Source organism: Zea mays, chromosome 2 (genome assembly GCF_902167145.1).
Source record: "Zea mays cultivar B73 chromosome 2, Zm-B73-REFERENCE-NAM-5.0, whole genome shotgun sequence".
In the NCBI taxonomy this organism is placed as follows: Eukaryota; Viridiplantae; Streptophyta; class Magnoliopsida; order Poales; family Poaceae; genus Zea; species Zea mays.
Window position 1 is genome coordinate 2,679,020 of NC_050097.1, and position 18,100 is coordinate 2,697,119.

Consider the following 18,100-nt stretch of genomic DNA (forward strand, 5'->3'; position numbering starts at 1 on the left):
GTCAAGACAACGGTAAAAGACGCGCCATAAAACAGCGCGCGGCTTCTGTTTAAAAAAAAATAGTGAGACAATAAAATAATGCCGCGTGTGTGGATCACGTAGCGGAGTCCGGAGCAGCGGCAAAGGCCGCGTCTGGTATGATTAGGGAATCTTGTTAGAGATGGATTAAAATTAAATTAGTAGATACATCTCCTATATCTTAGGAGATCTAACAGTCCATATGCCTATATAAATAACTAGGACCCTGCCCAAGTTTCATCGCTACTCGTCTTGTCTGATTCCCCCGAGCCTAGCCTAGCCAGCGAGAAGCGAGATGGCGGGGGTCTCTCGCGCGATCAGGGCCTGCGCCGCCACGTCCCAGCGCACCCTGGTCGCTGCTTCGGCGGTGGCGCTGCCGAAGGAGGCGAGGGTGAAAGCGGCAACGGTCGGGCGCAGGGGGCGGGGTCCGGAGGACGGGAGGCGCGTGCAGTGGGCGTTCCTCGGGTGCCCCGGGGTGGGGAAGGGCACCTACGCCAGCCGCCTCTCGCAGCTGCTCGGCGTCCCACACATTGCCACCGGCGACCTCGTCCGCGACGCCCTGGCCTCCCCTGGCCCCTTCTCGAAGAAGGTAAATCTCAGCGTTACTACCTGGCACTTAGATTGATCGGGTTGATGGATCCGGTGCGTCATGTTCTAGTTCGCTTGTAAGCTCCAAGCAATCATGTTGCGTGTGCCATGGATCGTTGTTGCTCTACTAGCCCCCTGCTGCAACAGTGATTGGACCGTCGCCCCAGACGTTATCCAACTCGTCAGCGCTAAAATTAGGGTCTCTGCGGATTGCACTTGCATGCGCTAGTCTGCTAGCCTTGCATATCCACAAACCATGGTAGTGCATAGCTAGGAAGCACTACATCTCACGAAGCTGCTCATTGTGGCTGCTTTCCACGATGCATTGCTTTCCGTGCGGAATAAAGAGATTATTACTTGACCTGTAGTGTAATATGGTTAAATAAATCTTTGGGCAAATAATCCATAAACCCTTCAGAAGCTTGTAAAATCAATAAGTAACTCCACATAGTCTGCTAGCTGTTTGTTGTTTAAATAAATAAAACAGTGTAAAATATGTTATTTAATCGTTTGGCCTCTGAATGTAGGCTGTAGTTTAGTTGTAGTTAGACCATAACCTTGCCAATGCAATTTCACATAGAAAATTAGAATCTCCTGTTGTGCCTCCTCTTTTACCACTTTGTAGTTCTGTTTGCTTGATTTTGTGTTAGTGGTGTGTTTCTTTTCCAGCTTGCTGAGATTGACAATCATGGAAAACTGGCATCTAATGAGATCAACATAAATCTTCTGTCAGTTTTTTAATTGTGTTGTTTGTATGCTTCCTTTCCAGCTTGCTGAGATTGTCAATCAAGGAAAACTGGTGTCCGATGAGATCATCATAAATCTGCTGTCAAGACGCCTGGAAGAGGGAGAAGAAAAGGGTGAATTGGGGTTCATCCTTGATGGCTTTCCTCGAACCATGAGACAAGCGGTAAGCTAATTATTTGACCTGACCATAAGTATGCAAAAACAAATACTTGCCTTTGATCAGGAAGCATTTTTCACTTGCATTTTCTTTTTAGTTCTTACCATACCTTTTTACGTGCTGTTTGGGACCAATAATATGTAAATTGGTCAAAGTAGCGGTCACTGGTACCTTTGTTATCAATTCCTATAACCTGATAGTTTCTCCAAACATGCCAACCAAATTTCATTAGCCAAGCACAAGTTGGTTAGAGCTGAATAGGTTTCCTCTGCTATAGACCCCAGCATTGAACAGTGGATTGGTATCCATGCCATTCAACCTTAACATCAACATGTGTTGAAGAACTTTAGAGACTGGGTAGAATTGTAGGGCCTAATATTGTTTTATCATGCGCCTTGTCAGGAGATACTTGAAGGAGTCACAAATATTGACTTGGTGATCAATCTCAAGCTTCGAGAAGAAGCTCTGGTTGCAAGATGTCTTGGCAGAAGGATGTGCAGCCAGTGTGGAGAAAACTTCAATGTGGCCTCCATTGATATTGAGGGAGAAAATGGTGGAGCTCCAATGTACCTGCCTCCACTATTGCCTCCGCCACAGTGTGAATCGAAGCTAATAACCAGAGCAGATGATACTGAAGAAGTGGTAAAGAACCGGCTACGTGTGTACCATGATCTGGTAGGTTCCGGTTGCCTAAGATTGCCTTTTGATAGTTTTCGCTTGCTCAGTAGTTTTTAAAATATCTATTCATGCAACCTGAATACGCAATTTGTGGTACTTGTAGTGAATGAGTTTGTTGTTGATATAGATCAGCTAGACTATTTCTTGCATTAAAAAAGCCCTATATATCTATTATTTGTACATGTGAAATATTGTAAATTGCATTGCATTTTAATACTGCTTTTTAATTTGGCTTTTAATTATAGAAAAGTCACAAACGATTCTTCCTATCACTATAAGGTTTGAATGGCACAGATGTTTGGTGTGGTGCCATCATATATCTTACCAAGTGGGTTGTCCTCTTTACAGACTGAACCAGTGGAAGGATTCTACAAAGCGCGTCAAAAGCTTTTGGAGTTCAATATACCTGGTGGAATACCCGAATCATGGCGAAAGTTATTGGAAGCCTTGAACATAGAAGACTCCGACAATATGAGATCTGCAGTAGCATGATTTTTTTTAGGAATGCACATTAAATTAAACATCTGTAGCTTATGTCAAAGTTAGTCAATTTTTCTGAACATTCCTTATATCTTTAGAAAGCACGGTCGAATTTGGATTGAGATTAGATTATTTGGCGTAGCACTCTAACTGTACAGTAGATTAGTGATCGATGGGCAAGATGAACGAAAGCGGTCTGTAAAAGGAAATAAATAGTTGTTCGATGACCAGACATTTATTTGTAGCCTGTACCATATATGAACTTGTTGAAAGAGGTGCATACCAGAAGCAATTTGAATCGTTGTGGATATGATTGAAGCATTTCGTGTATGTGATGAGCTTTGGTTTTTTTATACCTATACGGGCCAAGACTAAAGGTCTTTTGGAGGGAGATTCGAACACCAAGTATTTTCATTTAGTTGCGAATGGTAAACACAAGAAAACCCGTATTTACAGGCTTATGAATGGAGACAATGTAATTACGGAGGATATTGATTTAAAAAACATATCACATCGTATTACAAAACTCTATTCGGTCCAGCTACTGAATCCAACTTCTATCTAGATGACTCTAGGATACAAGATATCCCATAATTAAATCTCTAGCGATGAAAATACTTGTCTTACTGCTGATTTTACCATAGAAGAGGTTAAGGTGGCTATTTTTAAGATGGAGCATAACAAGGCTCCTGGTCCGGATGGTTTTCCGGCCGAGTTCTACCAGTATTTCTGGGATGTTATTAAAAATGACCTGATGGCTCTCTTTTCAGACTTTAGTACTGGTTGCCTCCGGTTACATAGCCTTAATTTTGGGACAATTATATTACTTCCCAAAGTATGTGAGGCTATTAGGATTGAGCAATACAGACCGATATGTCTGCTAAACGTGAGCTTCAAGGTCTTTACTAAAACAACAATGAATAGGCTGGTAGGTGTGACAATTAAAGTTATTAGCCCAACCCAGACGGCCTTCTTACCTGGGCGTAATATCATGGAAGGTGTTGTTATTCTGCACGAGACTATTCATGAATTACATTGTAAGAAGCAAAGTGGGGTTGTGTTTAAAATAGATTTCGAAAAAGCGTACGATAAAATTAGATGGTCGTTTGTGAGACAGACCTTAAAGTTGAAGGGGTTTTGTGATAGATGGTGTGATTGGATAGAGGCCTTCACTCAAAAAGGTCACGTCAATATTAAAATAAATGACACGTTGGGGAATAATTTTCAAACAAAAAAAGGACTGCGACAGGGGATCCTCTTTCTCCTGTGTTATTTAACATAGTAGTGGATATGCTAGTAGTGCTTGTTAATAGAGCTAAGAGGGAGGGTCGGATCGGTGGGGTGGTACCTCACTTAGTGGAGGAGGGCCTTTCTATTCTCCAGTATGCAGATGACACAATTTTGTTTATGGAGCATGATATTGAGAAGGCCCGAAACTTAAAACTCATTCTTTGTGCGTTTGAGGAACTTTCCGGCCTTAAGATTAACTTTCATAAGAGTGAAATCTTCTGCTTTGGAGAGGCAAAGGAGGTTGAGCACACGCATTCACAGCTCTTTGGGTGTAAGGTTGGGTCTTACCCTTTCAAGTATCTAGGTATTCCTATGCAAGTTACAAAATTAAAGAACGCCGATTGGAATGTACTGTTGGAAAGAATTGAGAAGAAACTAAGCAGCTCGAAAGGTAAACATCTTTCGGTTGGCGGACGCTTAGTTCTTATTAATTCGGTTCTGACAAGTCTTCCTATGTTCATGATGTCTTTCTTTGAAATCCCTCGGGTAATACTCAGGAAGTTGGACTACTTGAGGTCTAGATTTTTTGGCAAGCTGATAGCCAAAAAAGAAATATAGACTAGCTAAGTGGGACATCCGGTGTCAACCTAAGGACATGGGAGGGCTGGGAATAAAAAACATTGACACCCAGAATAAATGTTTACTTAGTAAATGGTTGTTTAAGTTAATTATTGAGGAAGGTTTATGGCAAGAAGTAATTAGAAAGAAGTACATATGTAACAAATCTATTGGACAGGTTCGCAGAAAACCAGGAGACTCCCATTTTTGGACTGGCCTTATGAAAGTAAGAGACATGTTTCTAGAAAGGGGAGTTTTTACGGTTAATAATGGTCGTGATATACGTTTTTGGGAAGATAGGTGGTTAGGTAATTTTACCTTACAACAAAGATTCCCGAGCTTGTATAACCTAGTCCATAGAAAGAATGATATAGTGGCTAATGTCTGTGCAACGAGTCCTTTGAATGTTTCCTTTCGAAGAGGACTTGTGGGAGTCAATCTCCAAAATTGGTATAATTTGGTAAGTTTGGTTGTTAATGTATCCTTAAACAATTCAAGCGACAAGTTTCAGTGGGGCCTCCACCAGAACGGTCAGTATTCTGTCAAGTCCTTTTATGATTTCATAATCGGTAATGGACGGGTTAGGCGTGACCAAATGGTGTGGAAGCTCAAAATGCCGCTTAAAATCAAGATTTTCTCTTGGTATTTAAGGAGGGGGGTTATACTAACTAAGGGTAGTTTGGCAAAAAGAAATTGGAACGACAACAGAAAGTGTGTGTTTTGTTTAGACGACGAGTCGATCCAACATCTTTTCTTTGATTACCATTATGCTAAGTTTATTTGGCGGGTTGTTAGCTTTACTTTTGGCCTAAAAGAACCGACTAACACCGAGGACATTTACAATAGTTGGCTTATAAATGTAAATGCTAGGTGGAGGTCGTTGATTTTGGTTGGTGCTACTGCCATTTGTTGGGCATTATGGTTGTGTAGAAATGATGTTGTTTTTTTATAAAAGCCCTATACAAACTTATATGCAGGTACTCTTCCGAGGAATTTATTGATGTCGTTCTTGGGCGCTCCTCCAAAAGCATGAAGACGATGCCAACATTATGAAGGATGCCTGCAGGAGGTTACAAGTGTCGGTGATGCAAATCTTCGCTCATCAGGGTGGCAATTTAGTAATAGGATTACTATCTAAGATGTAGCCTTTATGTTTTTGCTCTCCCAACTACGCTTGGGTTTGTGCCGCCTGTGGCAATGGATTTGTTTGTTTTGTGGATTTGTGTGGCCGTCATCCGTTTCGGATGTAGGTCGGGACATCTTTTCCCATTATCTAAAAAAAATCATACAACAGTCTGTTAGGTTATCTGCCAGCTGGTTCATTGCATCCAGTGTGTATATGGTCGACCTCATGAAGTCACGCATGCCTTGCGGAGTCTACCAGCGATTGTGAGTTGTGATACTGGTCTTGTTAGGTTTTAGTTGAGTCTGAACTAGGCATGTGGTCAGGGATCACGGGAGGATTTAGACATTGGAGGACCTGCAACTGAAGCGAGGAAACTGGGAACTCTTCGGTGTATAACCAGCCACCAGCACTGTCCCTAGTTTGCGTTAGATCACTGAAATTTTCCCAAAATCAGGTCAGGCTGCTGGATTTCTTGTTTTTGTCAGCTACATAAGCCAATAGACGCGAGCTGTGCCAAATCCCGATGAAACAGCACGAGCTGGGCAGTTATATTTGGTTGATGCTAATGTGTATCAAATGCTTAAAAGCACAACAAGCATCAGGGGGTGTGAGAGCACCTAGAGGGGGGGGTGAATAGGTGATCCTGTAAAACTTCAAAACTTAAGCCACAAAAACTTGTTAAGTGTTATCACAAGTATGGCCAAGTGGCTAGAGAGGAGTCAAAACACAATAACCACAAGAAATCAATCGCAGAGATGATACGGTGGTTATCCCGTGGTTCGGCCAAGTACAAAAACTTGCCTACTCCATGTTGTGGCGTCCCAATGGACGAGAGTTGCACTCAACTCCTCTCAAGTGATCCAATGATCAACTTGAATACCACGGTGTTCTTGCTTTTCTTTTCTCAATCCCGTTTGCGAGGAATCTCCACAACTTGGAGCCTCTCGCCCTTACAAAAGATGTTCACAGAGAATCACGGAGCAAGGGAGGGATTAGCAACTCACACACAACACAAAGATCACAGCGAATACGCACACACAAGACCCAGACTTGAGCTCAAGAGACTAGCACACTAGAACGGAGCTCAAATCACTAGAATATCGAACAAGTGTGCAAGATTGATGTGTGAGTGATCAAGAGTGCTCAAGGAATGCTTGGTATCCTCCTCCATGCGCCTAGGGGTCCCTTTTATAGCCCCAAGGCAGCTAGGAGCCGTTGAGAGCAAATCAGGAAGGCTGATCTTGCCTTCTGTCGTCGGGCGCACCGGACAGTCCGGTGCACACCGGACACTGTCCGGTGCCCGATTTCCTTCCTTAAACAGCACGGTCGACCGTTGCAGATGCGGGAGCCGTTGGCGCACCGGACATGTCCGGTGCACACCGGACAGTCCGGTGCACCCTTCCGACCGTTGGCTTGGCCACGTGTCCCGCGCAGATCGCGCGGCCGACCGTTGGCCCGGCTGACCGTTGGCTCACCGGACAGTCCGGTGCACACCGGACAGTCCGGTGAATTTTAGCCGTACGTCGTCAGCAAATTCCCGAGAGCGGCCTCTTCGGCCGGGGCAGCCTGGCGCACCGGACACTGTCCGGTGCACCACCGGACAGTCCGGTGCCCCAGACCGAAACAGCCTCTTGACTGTACACAACCAAGTCTTCTCTTCTCTTCTTCTTTCTGTTTCTAACACTTAGACAAATATATTAGTACACAAAACCAATGTACTAAGACTTAGAAACATACCTTTGCTCTAGATTTGCACTTTGTTCATCCATTGCATAAATTCACATTTAAGCACTTGAGTTGGCACTCAATCACCAAAATACTTAGAAATGGCCCAAGGGCACATTTCCCTTTCAATCTCCCCCTTTTTGGTGATTTATGCCAACACAACATAAAGCAACTAAAACAAGTGCAAAATCACTTCAAATAAAACTCAAATTGATTTTGATCCAATTTTGGCATATATGGATCATCCTTTGCCATCACTTGGTTTGTTTTTGCAAATCAAACTCAAATCTCTATCTTTTAAGTCAAACACACATGTTGAAGCATAAAGAGAGTCATTCCAAAAGAGATTGATCAAAGATTTCAAAAACTCCCCCTATTTCCCATAATCAACACTTCTCCCCACAAGAAACCACTCTTGACAAGAGAGACAATAAAAGAGTTTAACAAAACAAAAACTCTATTCTACTATTTTCAAAATCTCTCAAGTGGTAGCTGATCCATTTATTGCTTTGGCCTTTATTTTCTCCCCCTTTGGCATCAAGCACCAAAACGGGATCAATTTTGGCCCTTTAACCCCATTGCCTCACCAAAATCTTCAATTAAGAGTACAAAGGCAATAAGATGAACTTGGAATAAGTTACCCTCTCATCGGAGTGCAGTGGAAGTCTTGCATGGACCAAGTTCACCTTTCCCCTTTCAATCAACCTTCGAGACTAAATCAAGCAAACTCAAGCAAATGGTTAGTCTCAAAGGGTCAAGTTGTAACACATCTCCCCCTAAACATGTGCATCACTTTGCAACGGACTTGTGAGGTCCAGGGAGTGTTTGTACAACTTGAGCACCACAATAAGCAACAAAATGCAGAATGAACATGATCAAAAGCATAAACACATGTATGCTACAATTCAATCCAAGTTCCGCGAATCTAAGACATTTAGCTCACTACGCAACCTGCAAAAGGTCTTTTCATCTAGAGGCTTAGTGAAGATATCGGCTAGCTGGTTCTCGGTGCTAACATGAAACACTTCGATATTTCCCTTTTGCTGGTGGTCTCTCAAAAAGTGATGCCGGATGTCTATGTGCTTTGTGCGGCTGTGCTCAACAGGATTTTCTGCCATGCGGATAGCACTCTCATTATCACATAGGAGTGGGACTTTGCTCAGATTGTAGCCAAAGTCCTGGAGGGTTTGCCTCATCCAAAGTAGTTGCGCGCAACACTGTCCTGCGGCAACATACTCGGCTTCAGCGGTGGATAGGGCAACGGAAGTTTGTTTCTTAGAATTCCATGACACCAGGGACCTTCCTAAGAATTGACACGTCCCTGATGTACTCTTCCTATCGACCTTACATCCAGCATAGTCGGAGTCTGAGTATCCAACTAAGTCAAAGGTAGACCCTTTTGGATACCAGAGCCCGAAGCAAGGTGTAGCAACCAAATATCTAAGAATTCGCTTCACCGCCACTAAGTGACACTCCTTAGGATCGGATTGAAATCTAGCACACATGCAGACGCTAAGCATAATATCCGGTCTACTAGCACATAAGTAAAGCAAAGAACCTATCATTGACCGGTATGCTTTTTGATCAACGGACTTACCTCTTTTGTTGAGGTCGGTGTGTCCGTCGGTCCCCATCAGAGTCTTTGCGGGCTTGGCGTCCTTCATCCCAAACCGCTTTAGCAGATCTTGCGTGTACTTTGTTTGGGAGATGAAGGTGCCGTCCTTGAGTTGCTTCACTTGGAACCCAAGGAAGTAGTTCAACTCGCCCATCATTGACATCTCGAATTTCTGCGTCATTACCCTGCTAAACTCTTCACAAGACTTTTGGTTAGTAGAACCAAATATTATGTCATCGACATAAATTTGGCACACAAACAAATCATCATTACAAGTCTTAGTAAAAAGAGTTGGATCGGCTTTCCCAATCTTGAAAGCATTAGCAATTAAGAAATCTCTAAGGCATTCATACCATGCTCTTGGGGCTTGCTTAAGTCCATAGAGCGCCTTAGAGAGCTTACACACATGGTCGGGGTACCGTTCATCCTCGAAGCCAGGGGGTTGCTCCACGTACACCTCCTCCTTGATTGGCCCGTTGAGGAAAGCGCTCTTCACATCCATTTGGTACAACCTGAAAGAATGGTGAGCGGCATATGCTAGCAAGATTCGAATTGACTCTAGCCTAGCCACAGGAGCAAAAGTCTCCTCAAAGTCCAAACCTGCGACTTGGGCATAACCTTTTGCCACAAGTCGAGCCTTGTTCCTTGTCACCACCCCGTGCTCGTCCTGTTTGTTGCGGAACACCCACTTGGTTCCCACAACATTTTGCTTGGGACGAGGCACCAGCGTCCAGACTTCATTTCTCTTGAAGTTGTTGAGCTCTTCCTGCATGGCCAACACCCAGTCCGGATCTAGCAAGGCCTCCTCTACCCTGAAAGGCTCAATAGAAGAGACAAAAGAGTAATGCTCACAAAAATTAACTAATCGAGAACGAGTAGTTACTCCCTTGCTAATGTCACCCAGAATTTGGTCGACAGGATGATCCCGTTGAATCATCGCTCGAACTTGGGTTGGAGGAGCCGGTTGCGCATCTTCCTCCACATGATCATCTTGTGCTCCCCCTTGATCACACGCCTCCTGTTGATGAACCTGTTCATCGTCTTGAGTTGGGGGTAGCACCATAGTTGAGGAAGATGGTTGAACTCGTTCATCTTGTTCCTGTGGCCGCACTTCTCCAATTGCCATGGTTCGTATAGCGGCCGTCGGAGCATCTTCTTCATCTACATCATCACAATCAACAACTTGCTCTCTTGGAGAGCCATTAGTCTCATCAAATACAACGTCGCTAGAGACTTCAACCAAACCCGATGATTTGTTGAAGACTCTATACGCCTTTGTATTTGAGTCATAACCTAACAAAAACCCTTCTACAGCTTTTGGAGCAAATTTAGAATTTCTACCTTTCTTCACTAGAATGTAGCATTTGCTTCCAAAAACACGAAAGTAGGATACATTGGGTTTGTTACCGGTTAGTAGCTCATACGAAGTCTTCTTGAGGAGGCGATGTAGGTAGACCCTGTTGATGGCGTGGCAAGCCGTGTTCACGGCTTCCGATCAGAAACACTCGGGGGTCTTGAATTCTCCAAGCATCGTTCTCGCCATATCGATTAGCGTCCTGTTCTTCCTCTCTACTACACCATTTTGCTGTTGTGTGTAGGGAGCGGAGAACTCGTGCTTGATCCCTTCCTCCTCAAGGAATTCTTCCACTTGAAGATTCTTGAACTCGGACCCGTTGTCGCTCCTTATCTTCTTCACCTTGAGCTCAAACTCATTTTGAGCTCTCCTTAGGAAGCGCTTGAGGGTCCCTTGGGTTTCAGACTTATCCTGCAAAAAGAACACCCAAGTGAAGCGGGAAAAGTCATCAACAATAACTAAACCATACTTACTTCCCCCTATACTCAGATAGGTGACGGGTCCGAATAGGTCCATGTGCAGCAGCTCCAGGGGTCTTGATGTGGTCATCACATTCTTGCTATGATGCGCTCCTCCCACTTGTTTACCTGCTTGACAAGCTGCACAAGGTCTATCTTTTTCGAATTGCACGTTAGTCAAACCTATCACGTGTTCTCCCTTTAGAAGCTTGTGAAGGTTCTTCATTCCCACATGTGCTAAGCGGCGATGCCACAGCCAGCCCATGCTAGTCTTAGCTATTAAGCATGCATCTAGACCGGCCTCTTTTTTTGCAAAATCAACTAAGTAAAGTTTGCCGTCTAATACACCCTTAAAAGCTAGTGAACCATCACTTCTTCTAAAGACAGACACATCTATATTTGTAAATAGACAGTTGTACCCCATGTTGCATAACTGACTAACAGATAGCAAATTATAACCTAGAGACTCTACTAAAAACACATTAGAGATAGAGTGCTCATTAGAAATTGCAATTTTACCTAACCCTTTTACCTTGCCTTGATTCCCATCACCGAATATGATTGAATCTTGGGAATCCTTATTCTTGACGTAGGAGGTGAACATCTTCTTCTCCCCCGTCATATGGTTTGTGCATCCGCTATCAATAATCCAGCTTGAACCCCCGGATGCATAAACCTGCAAGGCAAATTTAGGCTTGGGACTTAGGTACCCAACTCATGTTGGGTCCTACAAGGTTAGCACAAATATTCTTAGGGACCCAAATGCAAGTTTTATCTCCCTTGCATCTTGCCCCTAACTTCCTAGCAACAATTTTCTTATCCTTTCTACAAATAGCAAAGGAAGCATTTAGAGCACAATAAATTTCGGAAGGTTCATTCACTACTTTCCTAGGAGCATTATGAACTACATTTCTCCTAGGCATTTGGTGAACAACATTTCTTCTAAACACATTTCTACCATGCATAACATGAGAACTAGAAGCAGTCATAGCATAAGAGTCATAAGCATGTGAATCAAAAACATCATTACTTCTAAAAGCATTTCTAGAGTATCTCCTATCATAGTACATGAAAGCATGATTCTTCTTAACACTATTAGCCATAGGAGCCTTCCCTTTCTCCTTGGTGGAGATAGGAGTCTTATGGCTTGTTAAGTTCTTGGCTTCCCTCTTGAAGCCAAGCCCATCCTTAATTGAGGGGTGTCTACCAATAGTGTAGGCATCCCTTGCAAATTTTAGTTTTTCAAATTCACTCTTGCTAGTCTTAAGTTGGGCATTAAGACTAGCTAATTCATCATTCAATTTTGAAATGGAAACTAAGTGTTCACTACAAGCATTAATATCAACATCCTTACACCTAGTGCAAATTTCAACATGTTCAACACAAGAGTTGGATTTTTGTGCTTCTACTAGTTTAGCATTTAAGTCATCATTAATGCTCTTTAATTTAGAAATTGAATCATGGCATGTAGACAATTCACAAGCAAGCATTTCATTTCTCTTAATTTCTAATGCAAGGGATTTTTGAGCCTCTACAAACTTATCATGTTCTTCGTACAAGAGATCCTCTTGCTTTTCTAGTAGCCTATTGTTATCATTTAAAGCATCAATCAATTCATTAATTTTGTCAATCTTAGATCTATCTAAGCCTTTAAATAAGCATGAATAGTCTATTTCATCATCACTAGACTCATCCTCACTAGAAGAAGCATAAGTAGAGTTTCGAGTACTTACTTTCTTCTCCTTAGCCATGAGGCACGTGTGATGCTCGTTGGGGAAGAGGGATGACTTGTTGAAGGCGGTGGCGGCGAGTCCTTCGTTGTCGGAGTGGGACGAGGAGCAATCTGAATCCCACTCCTTTCCAATATGAGCCTCGCCCTTTGCCTTCTTGTAATTCTTCTTCTTTTCCCATTTTCCACTCTTCTTTTCCTGGTCACTATCATTATCGGGACAATTAGCGATAAAGTGACCAATCTTACCACACTTGAAGCATGAGCGCTTCCCTTTCGTCTTGGTCTTGTTGGGATGCTCCTTGCGACCCCTTAATGTCGTCTTGAAGCGCTTAATGATGAGAGCCATTTCTTCATCATTAAGCCCGGCCGCCTCAATTTGCGCCACCTTGCTTGGTAGTGCCTCCTTGCTTCTCGATGCCTTGAGAGCAATGGGTTGAGGCTCGTGGATTGGACCATTCAACGCGTCATCGACGTACCTCGCCTCCTTGATCATCATCCGCCCGCTTACAAATTTTCCAAGAATTTCTTCGGGCGACATTTTGGTATACCTGGGATTCTCACGAATATTATTCACCAAATGAGGATCAAGAACGGTAAAGGACCTTAGCATTAGGCGAACGACGTCATGGTCCGTCCATCGCGTGCTTCCATAGCTCCTTATCTTGTTGACAAGGGTCTTGAGCCGGTTGTATGTTTGGGTTGGCTCCTCTCCCCTTATCATAGCGAATCTCCCAAGTTCGCCTTCCACCAATTCCATCTTGGTGAGCATGGTGACGTCGTTGCCCTCGTGAGAGATTTTGAGGGTGTCCCATATCTGCTTGGCATTGTCCAAGCCGCTCACCTTATTGTATTCTTCCCTGCACAAAGATGCTAAGAGAACAGTAGTAGCTTGTGCATTTCTATGAATTTGTTCATTAATAAACATAGGGCTATCCGAGCTATCAAATTTCATTCCATTCTCTACAATCTCCCATATGCTTGGATGGAGAGAGAATAAATGACTACGCATTTTGTGACTCCAAAATCCGTAGTCCTCCCCATCAAAGTGTGGAGGTTTGCCAAGAGGAATGGAAAGCAAATGCGAATTCGAACTATGTGGAATACGAGAATAATCAAATGAAAAATTCGAATTGACCGTCTTCCTGTAGTCGTTGTCGTCGTCCTTTTGAGAAGAAGAGGATTCGTCGCTGTCGTAGTAGATGATCTCCTTGATGCGCCTTGTCTTCTTCTTCTTCCCATCTTTGCGCTTGTGGCCCGAGCCAGAGTCGTTGGATTTGTCATCTTTTGGCTCGTTGACGAAGGACTCCTTTTCCTTGTCGTTGATCACGATTCCCTTCCCCTTAGGATCCATCTCTTCGGGCGATTAGTCCCTTTCTTGAAGAGAACGGCTCTGATACCAATTGAGAGCACCTAGAGGGGGGGTGAATAGGTGATCCTGTAAAACTTCAAAACTTAAGCCACAAAAACTTGTTAAGTGTTATCACAAGTATGGCCAAGTGGCTAGAGAGGAGTCAAAACACAATAACCACAAGAAATCAATCGCAGAGATGACACGGTGGTTATCCCGTGGTTCGGCTAAGTACAAAAACTTGCCTACTCCACGTTGTGGCGTCCCAATGGACGAGAGTTGCACTCAACTCCTCTCAAGTGATCCAATGATCAACTTGAATACCACGGTGTTCTTGCTTTTCTTTTCTCAATCCCGTTTGCGAGGAATCTCCACAACTTGGAGCCTCTCGCCCTTACAAAAGATGTTCACAGAGAATCACGGAGCAAGGGAGGGATTAGCAACTCACACACAACACAAAGATCACAGCGAATACGCACACACAAGACCCAGACTTGAGCTCAAGAGACTAGCACACTAGAACGGAGCTCAAATCACTAGAATATCGAACAAGTGTGCAAGATTGATGTGTGAGTGATCAAGAGTGCTCAAGGAATGCTTGGTATCCTCCTCCATGCGCCTAGGGGTCCCTTTTATAGCCCCAAGGCAGCTAGGAGCCGTTGAGAGCAAATCAGGAAGGCTGATCTTGCCTTCTATCGTCGGGCGCACCGGACAGTCCGGTGCACACCGGACACTGTCCGGTGCCCGATTTCCTTCCTTAAACAGCACGGTCGACCGTTGCAGATGCGGGAGCCGTTGGCGCACCGGACATGTCCGGTGCACACCGGACAGTCCGGTGCACCCTTCCAACCGTTGGCTTGGCCACGTGTCCCGCGCAGATCGCGCGGCCGACCGTTGGCCCGGCTGACCGTTGGCTCACCGGACAGTCCGGTGCACACCGGACAGTCCGGTGAATTTTAGCCGTACGTCGTCAGCAAATTCCCGAGAGCGGCCTCTTCGGCCGGGGCAGCCTGGCGCACCGGACACTGTCCGGTGCACCACCGGACAGTCCGGTGCCCCAGACCGAAACAGCCTCTTGACTGTACACAGCCAAGTCTTCTCTTCTCTTCTTCTTTCTGTTTCTAACACTTAGACAAATATATTAGTACACAAAACCAATGTACTAAGACTTAGAAACATACCTTTGCTCTAGATTTGCACTTTGTTCATCCATTGCATAAATTCACATTTAAGCACTTGAGTTGGCACTCAATCACCAAAATACTTAGAAATGGCCCAAGGGCACATTTCCCTTTCAGGGTGTAGCTCATATGGTAGAGCGCTCGCTTCGCATGCGAGAGGCACGGGGTTCGATTCCCCGCACCTCCATTATTTTTCTTTTTTTAATCTCGAGCTATGTATGAATTTATCAAAAGCACAATTCTTTCTTTTAACTGACACACACGCCCCGAACAAACTGAATGTGTAGGTTTCTCCTCTAAATTGACATAATCTAGGAAGTAGGGACATGGATCTGTCTCCTAAAATAAAACTGACAAAAAGAGGTCTCATGTTGCCATGCAAAGAGAAAATTGCTTATCTCGTTCTATATAGAGACGACAACTTCCCATCCTTTTGCACTAGATCTTGAAGTACGACCATTAATGTACCAAAGACGGTACTCTAAGAAATCGACAAATTTAGGAAGCGATTCCTCTAGGAAGGGAATGAGAACCACACTGGTGGCAAGTGCAAGGTTAACTGGCCCACAGTGGCAAGGCCGCTGGGTCTTGAGGGACTTGGCGTCCTTGACATCCACCGCTTTGCGAGGGCTCTACGACTTTGCTGCCTATGGCGGATTGGGAGGACCCAAATGCCCCTTGGACGGGGTTACAGACTCATTGTAACAACACTAGTAAAGACTCCTTGGATGAAGACAAATAATATTATCCATTTGATTTTAGTAAGCAAGAGAGTTATTCAGCGATCTGAACTAATGTTGCGTTAAGTTTAGGTGCAAATTAACGTGTATACTCCAACAGCTGCTTGAAACAAATGCTAAAAATCTAAAAATGGGACAAATAAAAAAAACTCAAGTATGGTGCTAAATGGGCCGTTTTACTTGTCTTGCATGTGCCAGACGTCCTTTCCTTTTGCCATGCAAGTGCCCGACGCACACGCCTGTGCACACGCAAAAGCACCAAATGGATTGGTGAGAACGCAATGGCCACAAAAATATACAGAACATGAGTCGCTGGATACAGGACGCGTTTTTTTAAAGAAGGTTGAAGAAGCTGTTGGAGCAAGTAAAATGTGATTTCTTTTCTAATATCTATTTTAGGAAGGTTTATAAGTTCTTTTGGAGTTGCTCTAACGGACATCGTTTCGTTGCTAGATAACAACGTGAGCTTAGCAGTACTCGTGGATTTTTTTTACCTTTGTCGACTCTCGCCTCTCATGTAAGCACTCATCAAGCAGCAAAAACATATTATCTTTCTTTCCATCGAAGAGGCGCTCCTTCAACAACATCCTCTATGTGCGTTGATGCAGTCACATTTATGAATTATGCACCACTTGCCTGCACAATTTACATGAATAAAGAAATCTACTGTATCAAAAACGATTAATGTATTACTGCTAGTATGATTAGTATATAGCTCATGCTAACGCTATGATTCTAGGAAGGGGGTCAACAGTGGCAGTGGCGGGGCGAGGGGCGACAACGACACGACTGAGGGGAGGGGCAACGAGAACACAGGGGGAGGGGGAGGGGGTGGGGTCGCGTGGGAGGGGGATGAAGACAAATAATATTGTCCATTGGATTTTAGTGAGGGTTATTCAACGATCTAAACTAATGTTGTGTTAAGTGTAAGTGCAATTTATTTGGTGGATTTATTGGAGGTTTTGAGTGTATGGGTGATTTGATTGTGTAGGTTTGCAAAAGTTTAAACTAGTGGTTTATACAGTGATATAGATATAGAAGAAATGGGGCACCTTTTAAATAGATCAAATCTTCATGAATAAAACTGTCATACATATGTGTGTTGTTTTTGGCTGAATAAATGGCACATCATATGGGCTTGTTCGTTTTGCTCTGAATCTATGTGGATTGGGTGAGATTGAATAAGTTTCAATTCCAAACAAGTCAAAATCTTTCATAATTTTTCCAATCTCATTCAATCCACATGTTATAGAAATAATCAAACAAGCCCTAAATGGCCAAATTTTTTGTTTTTCAGTCCATTTTTCGAAAAAATTATTTTTAGACCCCTAAATGTCTTAATTACTGTTTTTGACCCGAAGCTCGGCGCCATAAGCTGTGGCGCCGAGCCGAGTTTCAATTCCAAACAAGTCAAAATCTTTCATAATTTTTCCAATCTCATTCAATCCACATGTTATAGAAATAATCAAACAAGCCCTAAATGGCCAAATTTTTTGTTTTTCAGTCCATTTTTCGAAAAAATTATTTTTAGACCCCTAAATGTCTTAATTACTGTTTTTTACCCGAAGCTCGGCGCCACATATCTTGGCACCGAGCTAGGATTTAAGCCGAACCGTCGTCTTCTTTCTTTCTTTCTTCTTCTTTCTCCTTGCTCGCCCCTGCTTTCCCCGCCGCGGCGCCCGCCCCTGCTTTCTCCGTCGCTGCGCCCGACCACTCAACGCCGGCCACCGCGCCCAGCCACTCAACCGGCTGCCACGTCCGCGCGCGCCACTCTGGCCGCCGCCTGCTCTCTCCGCCCGTCGCTCGATCTCACCGCTCCACCGGCCTCCCGCTCGACTCCAGCCGCCGCTTGTTGTCCTCCGCCTGCCGCTCTACCTCCGGCCTTCCAGCTCACCAGGTAAATTTTTTTATAATTAATACTTAATATTTTTGTATTTTTTTGGTATTACTTAGTTAGTTAGTGTTTAGTTGTTCGTTAGTGGTTAGTTAGTATTTAGTTTTTAGCATTTTAGGGTTTAGGGTTAGTGGTTAGTTAGTGTTTAGCATTTAGTTAGTATTTACTTAGTTTAGTATTTAGTTTTTAGTATTGAGTATACTAGCTAGCCATTTACATGTGAGTATATTTAGTCCTTTTATATGTTAGTTAACGTGTTGTTCTCTTAGTTGTTGAGTGTGCATGTTAGGCATCGTTCTGTTTGTTTGTCTTCAGGTTTTAGAAACCTGACCGTTGATATTGAAGGAGAAAATGGTGCAGCTCGAATGTACCTGCTTCCACTATTGCCTCCGCCAGAGTGTGAATTGAAGC

The 18,100-nt window shown here is 43.8% G+C and overlaps 1 protein-coding gene across 1 annotated transcript; it reads left to right on the top strand.

Annotated features, from left to right (window-relative positions):
• Positions 1-228: 228 nt before the first annotated feature.
• On the top strand, positions 229-2,989 carry LOC103645780 (probable adenylate kinase 6, chloroplastic). Its single transcript, XM_008670491.3, has 4 exons — positions 229-607; positions 1,376-1,516; positions 1,913-2,185; positions 2,537-2,989. The coding sequence occupies exons 1-4, from the start codon at positions 314-316 to the stop codon at positions 2,678-2,680; spliced, it is 852 nt and encodes a 283-aa protein (XP_008668713.2). The 5' UTR covers positions 229-313; the 3' UTR covers positions 2,681-2,989.
• The last annotated feature ends 15,111 nt before the right edge of the window (positions 2,990-18,100 follow it).